The 16,280-nt window shown below is 39.5% G+C and overlaps 1 protein-coding gene across 1 annotated transcript in view; it reads right to left on the reverse strand.

The window, feature by feature from the left end:
* Nucleotides 1-11,968: 11,968 nt before the first annotated feature.
* SLC12A2 (solute carrier family 12 (sodium/potassium/chloride transporter), member 2) overlaps nt 11,969-16,280 on the reverse strand; it is a 117,919-nt gene continuing 113,607 nt past the window's right edge. Inside the window, exon 28 of the mRNA XM_011981217.1 lies at nt 11,969-15,113. Within this exon, the coding sequence (XP_011836607.1) occupies nt 14,978-15,113 (136 nt within the window). The 3' untranslated portion in view covers nt 11,969-14,977. The remainder of the gene's footprint in view (nt 15,114-16,280) is intronic.

Consider the following 16,280-nt stretch of genomic DNA (forward strand, 5'->3'; position numbering starts at 1 on the left):
GCCTCTGAGGAAGACAAGAATGTGTTAAAAAGGAAACCGGAGAGACTCCTCCCTGCCTCCTGCCTTCTCAAAGCACATTATTCACGTCACTACCCACTCAGGCCACACGGGGGAGCCGCGGGCCGGGCAAAGGCAAATCCTCGCGCCCTCCCAGCGCACACCTGCCCGGCGGTGGCGGATGCCAGCGGCGGGCGGCGGGCTGCGGGCTCCAAGCCTGGGCCAGGAGTCCTCACTCTGCGAGTTACACTGAAATCAAAATGAAGTAGAAAGACGTGGCTTTAAAAAGAGAAAAATATTTTCAAGCACGTGGTTTTTTTCCTTCACTCCTCTCTTGTGAAATCTGAGAAATGTCAAACAGAAGAAAGGAATGAAGTAAATCAGGATTACAGTTAAACTCCAGAGCAGGTGGTAGGGGGTGAAAGGGAGGGAGGAAGGAAGCAGGAAGAAGGATGGATGGATGAATGGGTCTATCCTAGGATCCTTCTGTTGGTGTGAACTTGAGTTGGGAGTGACCCGGGTTAAGCAGAAATGGGATTATGCGAACTCTGAGTCACATGTCTAGGAAAAGCATCTCTTGAAAGACTGGAGGTTTTAACAAATAAGGATTTGCCTCCATTCGTGTACTTTTCGGCACTAAGTTTTCTCAAAACAGTGGACACCTGTGGGACTGAATTGTTCACTAATCCTCAAAGAATAAAAGCAACCTAGAAGCATTCAAAGGGCAGTTAAGATAACAGTTTGAACTTGGACAAGCAGGTGGCCAATTCCTTAAGCAAATACTTAGACACCTAACTAAACACTACCTTCCTTTTTTTCCTTGACTTAAGCATTTCCAACCAAGCCCCACCACCTTCCTGAGCCAGGGTCCACAGGAGCTCTAGGGACATTCCACATGGTTTGCCTTGGCCTAAATAATAAGTATTCACTGAATCAATAAGCACTTTAATAAATGACCCTCTTCAAATAATCATTAATCTTAATCCTTAGCATGAAGGAAATAAGTGAATGAACTGAAATAATGGTTATTATAAGTAAGGTCTCAAGAATTCAAGCATACATGAAATATGCCATGCACATCATATTAGTGTGTAGTTGTTACAACTAGAACACTCAACCAAGTCACACGCTTCAAAAAGCTCCAATCCTAATAAGGTTCTTTGTCTGTAACCCCTTTGAGCTATTCCCCTGTCACTAGCAGTCTTCCCCCTTTATAGATTTAATCTTTTCATTCATTCCTTCATGAAGAAATCCTGTATTGAAAACTCCAAGGTGCTCACAACTAAGGTAAACCACTAGAGGTATGAAAGTCATTGTCAGTTACTCAATCTAATGGGGAAATCAAATAAATGACAGTGGAATGGTCCAACAGATCAGGTGGAAGGGCTGCAGGAGGAGTGTGGTGATGGGATGTTAGAGGAGTTTTACAGAGAAGGTGACTTTTGAGCTGTGTCATCAGGAAACAATAAGACTTTCCTAGTTGGAAAAAGTAATAATTGCAGTTTTCCAATTCAAAATGTATTAAAAGCATGAGTTTTTGAGGCACACAGTCCTTAGACACTTGACAAGATAAGGCATTAATAGTGGATGTTCATTTGGCTTTTTCACAGGGATAAATTCATTTAATGTTAAAATATTTTGGCACTCCCCTTTAGTTCTACAAATGTGCCGATACTATACTACAGCTATCAGTGAAGCAGCAGCACGTAGGAGTGGGAGCCAGGGGTTCACCTAATACCTTAAATGTCTGCCATAATCTCTTGATAGTCCTTCCCTCATCAGTGACGAGTAAGTGGGAAACAAAATTACACGACCCATAGTGTTCACAAGAGAAACCAAGCCAGTTATTTGCTTCATTCATTCACTTATTCATTGACTCAGACATTAAACAATATTAATTGCTAATTATGTTGTGCGCCTTGTCTAAGGTTACTACCCACAAGGAGCTCCAGATTGGTGTAGACCACAGAACAAAACCAGGTAACTTAAGTGTGTTACCAGGTGACACCAGCATAGTGAGGACATGAAAGAGCCAAGCCGGTGAGCACAGAGGGGCACAGCAGAGAGGAGGGACTGTAACCCAGCCCTGTGGCATCAGATCAAACTTCCTGGAGGAGGTCTTTCTGAGCTGCTGCTTGAAGAGTGCTGTATTTTCCTCTCATCTGGTCTGGAGGGCTTTCCCTGAAGAGTGGTTATAAATTCTAGTCCTGCCCTGATGGGGCTACAAGAAAGGTGGTCATGAGTATTTACTGTGTGCCTTTCATGGGATACTACTTTATTCTGGTTGATGGCCTCATGCCTAAGTGTCTGACTCATGACCAGGTGTCCCTCTCACAGGAAACTTGTTTCTATTGGCAAACACCTTTATGGCTCTTGTCTGACCTGTGCCCAGTTTATTCTTACCAAGATAGCCACTCTGTAGGAGAGCTCTGACTGGGAGAAGTTAGGTTTGGCTGTGTCCATGGGGTGAGACACAGGAGGCAGCGCAACAAACACATTAAATAACAAAAGCAGTGCATTACTTACAGACCCAAAGAGAAGAGGGCAGCACACCTTGCCTCACAGGGCCAGTGGGATGGGGAGAGCTGTCCAGAACACATGCATTCAACCAAGGAGTGGGGAGCAAGAGAGAGAGAACCTGTGGGACTGAAGCTTTTGTTGGGGACCAGGGCATTACCCAAGCAGTTTCCCATGGGTAGTTCTACTTAGTGGGTTTGGAGCAAGCAGGTAGCTGTCTCATGCAGTCACACTGGAACTGGTCACTACGACCTATCTGCACAGTCCATGTTAGGTACGTGGGTCTGTAAGGGGATTCAAGTAGGCTGCATTGGGAGGTGGTCCCATAGGGAGGTGGTCCCCAGGAGGCAGTTGTATAAGGCAATGTGTAAGTCCGTTTTCATGCTGCTGATAAAGACATACCTGAGACTGGGTAATTTATAAAGGAAAAGAGGTTTAATGGAATCACAGTTCCACGTGGCTGGGGAGGCCTCGCAATCATTGTGGAAGGCAAAAGGCACATCTTACATAGCAGCAGACATGTCACAATGAGAACGAAGTGAAAGGGGTTTCCCCTTATAAAACCATCAGATCTTGTGAGACTTATTCACTACCATGAGAACAGTATGGGGGAAACCGCCCCCCATGATTCAGTTATCTCCCACGGGTCCCTCCCACAACACATGAAAATTATGGGAGCTACAATTCAAGATGAGATTTGGGTGGGGACACAGTCAAACCATATCAGGCAGATATCTGGATTGACCGGGTTGAGGAACTGGGAGGAGGTGTAGAACTGGAAACTCTTGTCAAGGGTGACTGAGCCCTGCTTCTGGTATGAACAAGTTTAAGTTTCAGTCCAAGTAGATGCTGCAGTAACATAAAATTATGAGTTCATGACAAGGAGGAAAGTGAAAGACAGGCCAGCCAGAGAGAATGGCATATTCTACTGCCTAGAAGCAAAAAAGAGCACTGTGCAAATGGTTAGTCTGACTGGAGTATACAGCTCCAGGCGTGGCAAGTGGTGGCTGAAAATGAACCTAGAGAGGTGTGAAGGGCTCAGTTCATGCTGAAGAACTTGGAATGCATCCAGGCAAAAAGGGCAGCCAAGGAATGGTTTTAAGGAGAAAAGTGATAAGATCAAATCTGTCTTTTGAATTTCAACCTGACTTTAGTATAGAGACAGGTATAACATAGAAGGCAAGAAGACGAATTAGAAACCTTTTGCAATAACGTGAGGGAAAAACAACAGATCTTGGCTAATCAAAAAAGTCCCAGTCTGAGTTAGAGGGCCAGTGATGATTTGGATTCAGTGTAAGTGGCCACTGCTTGGGTCTGCTGAAGAGCTAGCAAAGAAACTGGTAGGGAGGCACAGTGTAAAAATGATAGACGTACCCGAATTTCTTGTGGATGCACCTGTCATATTCGGGGGAGGAGGAGGGTCCCCTCTGCGGAGGTGGAGGGGAGACTTCAGGAGGGGGCTTTGGGAGAGACTTTGAATAATGCCCAGATGCATTATTTGAATCAGCAAAAAGAGCCCACCTCTTCCCTGTGCAGGAATTCTCCCTCTGCTGCCCTGGCTGGACTCTGGACTCTGTTTCTTTCCATCATATTAGGCTTAGGGCAGGCCTGACATGACCAGTCTCAGTGTTGGAACCCTGAACTGATGTCATGGCTAAAGGGTTGGTGAAATGTAGGAAGGTTTAAGATATTGAGGAGAAAAATGTCTAGGACAGGGTGATGAATTGCACATGAGCAGTGAGCAGAAGGGAGGAGCTCTGCAAGGTGTCTGGATTGGTTGAGTGCTGTCTTCTGACTCTAATTCAGGAGAGGGGAAGAAAAGAGTTCATAGCAATTAACACTGACTATATGCCAGCCAGTTTACATATTTTGACTTACTGAAATCTCACAACACTTCTGAAGGGGATCGTAGTATCCTCATCCTAGAGTTGAGCAGCAAGGCTCAGAGGGGCTAAGGGAAGTGTCTGTGATCATAGGGAGCTGCAGAGTCAGCTTCAGGAATCCACAATCTCTATGGAAAGCTACATCAACACTTCTCTTGTCTCTCACAGTTGGACCTTCTGGTATTTTTATGCTCAACGTCTTCTCTTAAAAACGCACAGTCTCCTATAGTAAGCAGAAAATAATCTACTTATTGAACTAAGCTGCTGACTTTTTACCTCATCACTTTTTTAGAAGTTCAAGGGATATTGTTTATCAGCTGCTCCAGTCAAGTTCATCTAACAGAACATGTCAGCTCTGGGTGCAATCTGAGCTTCACATGCAGCTTCCTGCCAATGAGCTAATTTTCTGCCATGGTTTTAGAAACAAAAGAGTTACTTTGATGTTTTGGAATAGTTAAGTCTCTTGGAGATACAAGCATGACTTTTCCTTTATCCACAAACTGTTATTTGCAAGACAGTGGAACCTCTTGAAAACCAATGAGTATCTTCATAGATTCATATATAAGTACTTTTCTGAGATTATGAGAAAAATACATATTCCATGTGATTTAGGTCATTATTTCTAATTAGTGGAGAGTTAAAACAGAGCACTGCTTCTCTTCTTTGGTTTCTTCAGCCATGACACCTGAGAAAATTAATGGAAGTGATAAATAAATCCAAGAGTGTGTGGCCTCCAGGGAACACAAACAAATCAAGAAATGACTATTTGACAGGTTGTATTATTATTCATCTGATGACTCTTATTTCTAGATATACAATGAAGAATGTCAAAGAAAAGGTAGCAAGCTACCCAATTCATGCAATAAAAGCAAATGTAAACCTTATAACTAAATGACAAATACAGCAGTCTTGTTTCAACATTATCGTTATAGTGGACAATATAAATGTTATGTACCAGGCACAGTTCTAAACCTTTTCAATAAATTGTCTTATTTAAACCTTATACTGATCAGTAAGAAAACTATATTCCCATTTTACAGATAGGGATACTGAGGCAAAGAAAAGTTCACTTGCAAATGACAAGAAGATGATTAGAATTTGGGCAGTCTGGCTTCAGAGCCCGTGGCTGCCATCTTAAATACTACTAGGAATGAACTCATGTATTTTAAGGGTAGCTTGGTTGACCCCAAGAGGAGCCTAGTTTATCTTGGTCTTGATAAAGCAGCTTTTGCCTTTCCTACTAACAAAGTGTTGATAAAAGATTCTTAGTCATTTTTGTGACATGGCAAGGGAAAGAAAGTACCTTCTCCCTCAACTCCTCCACACCCCAACTCAGCAACTTAAGAATAAACTTATTGTTAACCCCTATAATCTTCATCAGTCCTTAAGGTGGTTTTATGGCCTGGCTCTTACAACCAAAAGTGAAACCAGAAGAGCACCTTTTACTCTTTGGGGAGCTGTCCTTTCCCTACTTGGTGTGTTCAGGTGGACACAGTACCCTATCCCCCGACCTAGGTGATTGGTCCAGGGGTGGACTGATATACCACTTTAGATATAAAAATAGAAATTTTAAAAAAGTTTAGTCATCACAAATAGTTAATAAATCCATTACATGTAAATACAAATAACTTTTTTGAACGAAAATAACTATATTTTCCAAAAATGATTAGTAAGAAGATAGGCATTGCTCTGCATGTTTTCAAACTCTTCAACATCTGGCTTAGTAGAAGACAGCCAGATTCTCATAGCTTCATAGATTCCATTAACCATTGGAGCAATGAGGTTTCCACATGTCAACTAACTTCTGGAAGAACCACTGTACACTTGGCAGAGAATGACTGAAAAAGGCAACTAACATCTTAACATTGTAATGAAAGTAGTTTTGACTTTGCAGAACCCCCTGAAGTTCCCATTGTCACACTTTAGGAACCACTGCTCTAGCAAAATGTATCTATTTTTGACTTCACTACTTACTATTAAGGGCTTAGACTCTAAGAAGTTACATGTTTTACTGTAGACCTCATCTGCTAGAGATGTAAATATTGTCTGAATAGTAGAAAAACCCCACAGGTTAGGATCTGTTTCTAACTCGGCAAACATTTAAAAATGCCATACATCCTATTCCTTTAATTCTCCTTTGAACCAGTTTTGCCTATTGGTTCTCTAATGAGTTGAACATAATCTTTGACTTATTTACTCTATTTGTATACTCATGTTTTACTTTTGTAACATGATAGTTTGACATGCAGTTGGCTATTTCTGGAGGTTTCACCAAGTTTTCTGTAAGAAAAGGTTAAACTTCTAGCTAGGCTGGCCCTTGTGAAAGTAGAAAGGAGACAAGTGATTTTGCTAAAAGAAACTCGCTCTTCTGCAGCTAGCAAACATGACTGGATGAGATTAAACAATCAAAGGCCTCTCAGCATTTAAAAATCCCAACACTCAATCTTGATCCATAGGAGTAAAGGGTAGATTCAAAAACCATGCACAGGATGGGGATCAGGAGAAGCCTGAGAACCAGGGACCCCTGATCATCCCCTTCTAAGCCTCTCCTCTTATGCATACCCTTCTGGGCAAAAGCAATCCATTGGAGTTGCAACTTACATGTATTGGACTGAATTATACACGTTCTGTTGGAGAGTGGTGGTGGTGGTAACAAGAAGGCAATGACAATTAAAATACTCCAGTTATTACCCCCCCCCCAAAAAAAAAGATAGCTGGGCATGGTGGTGGCCGCCTGTAGTCCCAGCTACTTGGGAGGCTGGGGCAGGAGAATGGCGTGAGCTCAGGAGGCGGAGCTTGCAGAGAGCCGAGATCGCGCCACTGCACTCCAGCCTGGGCAACAGAGCGAGACTCTCAAAAAAAACAAAAAAACAAAAAAAACCAAAATAACTCCAGTCATTCCGTTTGTCCTGAAGAAAAAAGTGGTATGAGATGAACCTGTCATTCCTGCCAGTGGTGTTGGCTCCCTCATTGTGGGATCCTGGAATTTACTATCTGTAATATTTGAACAACACTGTCCTAACTGCAAGCCAGCTGTTTCAGCTGGTACACAACTTAAGAAATGATGGAAGGAAAAACTAACTGTGCTAGACTCATTGAGAAACAGAACTGTGTGGTTTGGAAGTGATAAGTGATTTTCAAGTGCAATGCTGACTTCCTATGATGACTTTAGAATGTGACTTTGCCTAAATTGCAATTCCACAGGAGGTATTATGACCATCATAAAGTATTGGAGCAGGAAAGAGAATCTCTGCCAGATCACTGTAGCCAGTAAACTGAGAATTAGAAAATAGGCTGTGTTGGTGCTAAAAGAAAAAAAAAAAAAAAAAAAGGCAGCGTTCAGATCAAGGGTCAGACTTCCAAGGTTGCTGGAGTTGCTCACCCATCCTACAGCACCCAAAGTCAGTTCAACAAGTAGCTGGCTAGTCAAGGGTGTTGCCATAGAAACCTCTAGCCTGGCAACAAGCTTCTGAGACTTCCCTAGAGTAGTCCTCAGACCCCCTCGGAAAATAGCAAGTGTGCGCCCCCAGAATGGGAATCCTTACACACAGCCATGGAAGACAATGGGTAAGCTGATGATCACAGAGCAGAACCCAGGGAAGTGGTGACTCACCATGGAACCCACTTTAAGGCCAGGGCTTCCTCTTCTCCCCCTTTCCAAATGAGTGTTCTTACAGTGACTCTCCTATTTTCTCTCCATAACTGTATGTAACCAGGGAGCAGTCCAGCTGAGTGGTTAAGAGCACAGGGATCAGTGATATTCCCTGAATCTGGACCCTGGCTTTGCATTATATGAACCTGAATTCACTCCTGTTATCTCATCTGAGAAATGGGGATTATAGAATCTACCTCCCACTTGTGAGGATTACATGAGGCAGAACATGGCATGTGTCCAGTACAGAGGCCTTCAATAACCATCAGTCATTGTAAGGTGTATTAGGGGTAAAAATATCATTTGGCCAATCATAGGTTGCTGGATCATGAGGAGCCACATCTGGATTTGATCATCATAAATATTCCGGACTAAGACAAGTCCCTGTAGCTAGAGACTCTAACGGAGGCAGATGACTAGATTTTCTCTGATTTTTAGTTAAATGTGGGTCAGCACTATTCTTTAGGGCACTCCCGGGGGTATCGATTGGCTTGGTTTTCCCAACCTCCCTTTAAGTTTTTTAGAGACGGGTTCTCACTGTTGCCTAGGCTTGAGTGCAGTGGCAGAATCATAGCTCATTGCAGCCTTGAATTCCTGGGCTCAAGTGATCCTCCCATCTCCTGAGTGGCTGGGTCTACAGGAGTGTACCACCATGCCCGGGTTATTTTTTTGTAGACACAGGGTCTCACTATGTTGCCAAGGCCAGTATTGAAATCCTGGTTCCAGCGATACTCCTGCCTCAGCCTCACAAAGTAGTAAGATTACAGGCGTGAGCCACTACACCTGGCCTCCTATCTTTTCAATAATACAATCTTTTTAAAATGGAGAACCTACTTCACATCAAGTGGGCACAAGATTCATGCCTAATCAATGGCATGGCTGAATTGGGGGATCCCAAACTGAGCCCATTGGGACCCTTCCCTAGTCTTTTCTGCCAAAGCTTATGAGGAGACACCACCTTTTTACTGCAGTTGTTAAGCCATCAGGATTGAGTATGGTTTTCTCAGAAGTCACAGGGCACACTACACGATGACAGTCTATGGGAAGAATTGTCACACTTAGAAAGGCAAACCAGACAGAAGGAAAGATGAGCCCTAAGGACCCTATTCAGAGTCCCTGCTTACACTCACTGAAGTCCCTGAGCTCAGCTGCCTTCTAGGGCTTCCTTTTTTTGTTAGCCTGCTTTGGGTTCTATTCTTGCCACTGACAAAGACCTATTATAAAAGGGAAACACTGAGGAATTTGGAAGGGAGATAATCATTTGAATTCACAGCTGGTGTTAAGGGGAGATGGAAATACATGTATACCAAGAAAGAAAGGACAAAAAGAAGTGTAAAGAAGGGAGGTTATATTGAGAAGTAGCCTACGTGAAGGATTTCACTTAGAGATTATGTGGTAGGAGTAAAGTATGTGTTAACAAGCCCTGCCATTGATTCTGAGGCACACTAAAGTTTGGGAACCACTGTTCTAATCAATGTTTCAATACATAATACACCTGTGCTTCCTTACCAATTTTCTGAAAAAACCGAAGTGCAAAATTTATGTTAATAATACTAAACTCACAGGGGCATGGACAGTAAGCAAAGGATAATCTTTACTGATGGAAAGACCACAGAGAAAACAGACTACCTGAAAGAGGTAGATTATTAGAGCTCTGAGACCGGCACCGCGTAGCTAATAGAAGGTGCTGGTTATGTCAACAGATTTAAAAATTCAGAAAAAAATCTACTTCCATTCTTCACAGTTCACTATTTCCCAAAAGGAAATATGACACTAAGACTTAAAGGCACATATTTTGCAATTCATAAACCTTTTCTTGGAGCATAATTTTTCATCTCACTGTCACCAGCCACCTCCTTCCCAAACTGTCCTTGTCATCTTCTAAAGTTCTTAAATAGTAACATTTCTTAGGAACTCAGAGGGGAGTTTTCATGGCTTAAGCAAAAATGTTATAAACTTAAAAATAACCTGTGACTTTCTGGTTATTCAAATAAATGCCTATAGATTGCTTCTTTTCAAATTATGACTTCCTTGAAAAATGGCTCAACTGAAGCTTAATTTAGAATGTAAAAGAGCAAATGTATCTTCTAGTAGTTATACACCTTTATATGTACCTTATATAAATAAATATGAACAGTGCCTACTTAATTTTAAAACTGTCTTTTTTGGTATATCTTAGAGAGATAATAGCTGGATATAAAGTCACCCTACAAATTGCTTCCTTTCTTAAGATGAAGTTAACTCTTCCAGGATAAAACCCCCACAATTCTCTATCTCAAAAGCTTCGGCAGTATTCTAACAAAATTCTGACAAGTATTGAGTCAGGTTTTGGCATTCCATACCCATGGATCCCGACCCTGTTTTGTGGATCCAAAAAGTAAGCTTATTTTCATTTGTAGCTTTGCGTAGAACACACTGGTAATTTGTATTCATATCCTAGAATAGTGGAACAAAGGATGTGTGTTACTAATACACTACCATTTTGGGGAATGAGTTCCTGATCTGTGAGGACAGCAGCCACAAGGCAGGCTGCACAGCAGGAGGGGACAAATGCAAAGGCATTCACATTTTCCCTAATAGTTTCAAACTTTTACCTTGTCTGAAACAAAAGGGTAAGGAGAAAAAAAATGGGCTGAGGTTCTTAATGCTATCATTTAACAGACTATGTTAAATGCCCATCACGTAAGTAAAACAGGTCCATCACCGTTACCAGCAGATTCCATACAAGACAATGAGACTTAAATCCTTAGGTATTCGAGTACTACCAAAAAAAGTATGTCAAGTTGGTTAACCCACCAACACTATTTATTATCTGAACTAGATAAACTAAATAGTACTTTCTATTGAGCATATCCTAGAACTTGTACCATCTTTCCCCAAAAGTTAAACATTAAACTACCATCTATTTTCTCTGGCCCTACAAACTTCCTATAGGTACATAAACATAAAGAGGGAAGCATACCAAATGGATTTATCTTTTCTTCCTGGTGAATGAACAGCAGAAACCTGCTGGCTCAAAGATGAATGATGTTCTTGTTTTAAAAACTGTTGGATGGTCTGATATTAGAAAATGTCACATACATAGTTGCCTTTAAATTATCTTTTAGCTTTCCAAATAAGTGAACAGTGGCCTGAATAGTGGCTTGAGAATAAGGAAGACGACAAACAAAAAAATGGATGTTTACATTTTGTTTTGAACCTAGTAAGACAGCCTGTAGCCAACCTATATTTCTAACTATAATTTGCGTTACCTGAACACACATTTACTCGGCGGACAGGGGTGAGTAATTTGGAAACGACCAATCTATCCCAGCCATCTGTCTTATGGATCAGCCAGCAGTGAATGCATAATGAAGGAATTCCCGGGGATGAAAGACCTGGGCTCTAGACCAACAACCTTCCTTGATTTACCACATGACCTTGGAAAACTCCCTAAACTGCTCCAAGCTGCTTTCTCAAGACTAGAAGAAAGAAACAGCTGTCCTGCATATATACCACATCTACAGTCATGTTCAAATGAGAAAATGAAAATGCTTTCTAAAACTCTAAATGAGCTTAGATAAAAATCTTCAGAAGGAAAGAATCAGATGATATTTAGGGATTATGAATCGCTTTTAATCTTCTAGTTTCCTCATTGACAAATGAGAGATTTGGCTCAAAGATAAAGCAGAATTAGAAAAGCCAGGTCACTTAAAAAAACCCATAATGAGCTGCAGCTCAGATGGTTCAGTCATACTGTAAGTATCAACAGTGATTACTGCAAAGGTTTAGGAATAGTGAACGACTTTTCCAGGGCATGAATATTAAGGTAAAAGCTATTTTAAAAATTCAGAAATGAATGAAGCAATAGTTATCTAAATGACACAAAACCACAAAGCTGGCAAAAACTTATAGATAAAATATAAGAATGGACATTAAATAGGTTGAATGAATCCACTTCCTTTATTGCAGTAACCTCTGTACAAAGCAGCAACTGCAATACTCAAGGTTAAAACATTAGAAAAGCATTTGTGTGACAGTTATAGTACAGTATTATCAAAATATTACATTTTCAAACTTAGCAGATAATCATCCACCAGAGCTCAAATCTTTAAATTATTTCCATAGTCTTAAAAAATATGTAATGTCAGAATGCATATAAAAAGAATGTAAAAGGAAACCTAAAATACAAATGGAATAATGTAACAAATAAATAGTTGATTTCAGTAACTGTTAATAATCAGCTTAACACCACCATTCTCTTTAAACTCACTGAATTCTTATTTATAGGAATAATGAACTGTCAAATGCCATGGCATAATTATTTATCTCCAAGCTATCACCAATGATTAGAACTAAAAAAATTTCGCACAAAAATCAAAATTCAGCATAAATAAAGCTATTTTTAGCTTCAACACTAGCTAGTATCTCTAAAAATTGCTGAAATAAGTACTATAACAATCTTGCAAATTTTCGACCTGATGTCTAGTGTTAAGTGAAAGTAATGCATTTTTTTAAGTGAAAAGCTTCTTACATTATTTCACAGACAGTATTACCCACCCCACATTATGAATATTTAGATACATTTTATGTACTTTATACACACATGTATGACGCATGACATTTGGTTCCTGTAGTACAGATCACAATGTTGTTTTCCTGAATGGGAAAAACTTAAAAAAGAAGTAAGTGTACCTGTGCACATTTCAAGATAGCAGCACTCAGTCCATGCCCTATTATCCATTTTTAAAGTTCACACGTTATTGTTGAATAATATTTCTACTGTCTTTACCCCCAAACAAACATTGCAAAACCTGCAATGGAACAATGCTGTGAGTTAAAATGTAGAATTTTCTCTTAAGAAAATCAGTTACTTCATTTTCTTAATATTCTGAATTCAAGTTATCAGATCTCTATACCTAGCTCATACTCATGCAGCAAAAATGCTGCACACCACTGAAAATAACGTTATAGATGTCTATCAAGATTCATGAAAACCAGCCGGGCGCAGTGGCTCATGCCTGTAATCCCAGCACTCTGGGAGGCCGAGGCGGGCAGATCACAAGGTCAAGAGATAGAGACCATCCTAGTCAATAATGTGAAACCCCGTCTCTACTCAAAATACAAAAATTAGCTGGGCATGGTGGCGTGCACCTGTAGTCCCAGCTACTAGGGAGGCTAAGGCAGGAGCATTGCTTGAACTGGAGAGGCGGAGGTTGCAGTGAGCTCAGATCACGTTACTGCATTCCAGCATGGCAACAGAGCGAGACTCCGAAAAAAAAAAAAAAAAAAAGATTCATGAAAACCTGCATAAATTTTCTACCACAGAAACTTTTATCAATTGACCCACTTAACAGTACTTTAGGCAAAGTATTCTCCATTTTTGAACTGGAAAATTGTGTGAAATTACAGCATGCCCTTCAAATGATCACCTTTGTTCTCTATGAAACCTGTATCTGTTAATCTGATTTTGAACTTGTTTACTTAAACAAAAGTTTGCCTAATGAATCTTGATCACTTTAAAATGCAAAATACCAGCAACATAAATTTCATTATATATACACATATGCATCTGTGTATGCATATACATATATACACACACACATACAAATATGTAGACATCCCTTGAAATGTTTTCAGGAAATCCTTCCTTGAATTATAAATGAAAAACTTCACATTAATAATTTTATATAAAGCTTTTAGTAACAGTACAGATGCACTGTCAAAATTGTACTAGTAGACTGATGTCAAAACAGACATTTCAAAAGCACAAACTGGCAGTTTTTCTTAACACAAAAGTTTTAAAGTATTAAGAATGGATTAAATTTTAATGTTCAGAATAATCTGTTCAAACCTGAGTGTATTAAGACTAAGTGTACTTGACAATTGAATAATGAATGAATTAAGCCTAAAAACATTTCTCTAAGAAACCAGTGGTCCATTTAACCATTTGATGAAACATTATTTTAATGACTTATAAAGGATAGTACAGTATACTGAAATTCCACTTAAATATTGAAATATTCTATTAAATGACATTGCTTTGTCTAAATTCCCTCCATAAAATCTGTTAGCATTTCTTAAAAGTCCCTCAGATTTGAGGGAAATTCTAAATTAGGACAGTTTTCTCTCCAAATAAATATAAATGATCTTGAGTATTTTTGTTTAAAGAATGACGTTTTTAGGCATGGTATAGAGAAGTATGGGATGAATCTTTAATCTTCCCTAAGGTTTCAAGAAATAATAATATAGTAATAATAGCCAATCAGAGGGGTTACAAAGGCATTTGGGGGGCTTTTTTTTCCTAGCTCTGTATTAACATATACTCATATAAACCGTACCATGGGGTCACTTTTTGGTTACCATTTCCCCTTCCCCATTTTTCATTAACCTGCCCTAATTCTCACCTTTAATATCTAACAGATACCTTTATAAAATTAACAAAACACATACAGTACTCAACACTAAATGGTCAATGGAAGAAGACAAGCAGTGTTCATTTTGTTTTAAAGTGGAAGAGACTAGAAATAAAAACAACAGTTGAAGGCAAAGTTTGACATTCTATAAATTTATAAAAGAGGATATATGGATGAAATTTGGTTAATTTCAGAAGGCACCTCAAGGCTAAAGGCTTTTTGTACTTCTTTCATCAATCAAAAAGTTAACACGCTTTTATTGCTATTCAAGTAGCAAAGGAAAACTACTCTCACAAACTTCAGTTCAACAGAGAAGAATCACCATTCATTAAGATTGAGATATGGAATTGACTAAAACCGAAGTCTCCATACACTTATCAATGGAGCAACTTTCCTGTGTGCTTTCAAATTAATGAAATCATGAGAGAAAAGTCACTATTCGCCATTGTGATGTTAATGTGTCATTGAAGATTTCAGTTACTACACTAGGCACTGAAGTACCATTCTGGAGGGCTGTCCACTGTATAGAACATTTATGAGTAGAAGGTAAGGACACTCTGATGATTCCCACGAACTAGGAGGATTGGTGGTAGGTCCTTAGATAGAGCTTCTAACCATGCCATGTAGAGAGCACTGGACACAGCACCTTTTCGTGCAACTGGGAGACTCCTGGTATCAAAAAGAGAAAAAAAACCTGAGCAATGCGTTGACAGAATAAAATGTAGCAAAAATTATAAAGTAGATTACAATAAGTTACTATAAATTACTATAATTACAGAATATTTCTGAGTGCAGGAGAATTCTGCATATAGAATAACAACCACAGTTGTGTTGCTTAGCGATAGTGACTCATTTCTTAGAACTTATTATTGTCAGGCAATTTTGCCCTCATGAAAACATCATAGGAGTACTTACACAAACCAAGACGGTATAGCCTACTACACATCTAGGCTATACGACACTTGCTCCTAGGCTACAAACCTGTGCAGTATGTTACTGTAGGGAATACCATAGGCAACTGTAACATGATGGTAAGCATTTGCATAGCTAAATATAGAAAAGATACAGTAAAAATACGGTTTTTTTGTTTTTAAGAGAGATGGGTCTTAATACATTGTCCAGGCTGGACTCAAAACTTCAGGTCTCAAGCAATCCTCCCACCTCAGTCTCCCAAGTAGCTGACACTACAGGTGCACACCATCGTGCCCAGCTTAACATATGGTATTACAATCTTATGGTACCACCATCGTACATGTGTATATAAAAGACTATAATCTTTCAACAAAGATTTTTAAGAATTTGTTCATAAGAACAGTAAATATTTCTATAAACCACAGTATCTCTGAGATATAACACTAAACCCTAGATTTCCCCTTCTTTAATAAGAATAGAATTCTTTTAGGTGAAAGGTATGTTTACTATCCAAATTTAGAAAACAGAAGCTATATATGGATAAATGCAATTTTTATCTTCTTATCTCAGTTTTAATTTCTATTTATGGATGGTGGTAGCAGTGACCAGCTGCTTTGTAAGTTTTTCTCTAAATTTCTGTGTTTTAGTGTCTTTTCCATTACAGGTATTTATCATCAGCAAAACTTGAAACTTTCTGATTTATTAAATGCTTGTTGTTAAACTAACAATCTTTTGATAGTTTTTTTCATTATTTGGCTTTTTTTGTGGGGGAGAGGCCTGAGCTTTCCTATCTAAGGACACATGTTCCAGAACTGAGAAAATGTGGGTTCAAAGAATATCTAGCTAACCTAGTTCAGTAGAGGAAGAGCCAAAGCAGGCATTTACATCTGTATTTAACTCAAGGACGATGTGTCGGTATGTAAA

Source organism: Mandrillus leucophaeus, unplaced genomic scaffold, assembly GCF_000951045.1.
Source record: "Mandrillus leucophaeus isolate KB7577 unplaced genomic scaffold, Mleu.le_1.0 Scaffold221, whole genome shotgun sequence".
In the NCBI taxonomy this organism is placed as follows: domain Eukaryota; kingdom Metazoa; phylum Chordata; class Mammalia; order Primates; family Cercopithecidae; genus Mandrillus; species Mandrillus leucophaeus.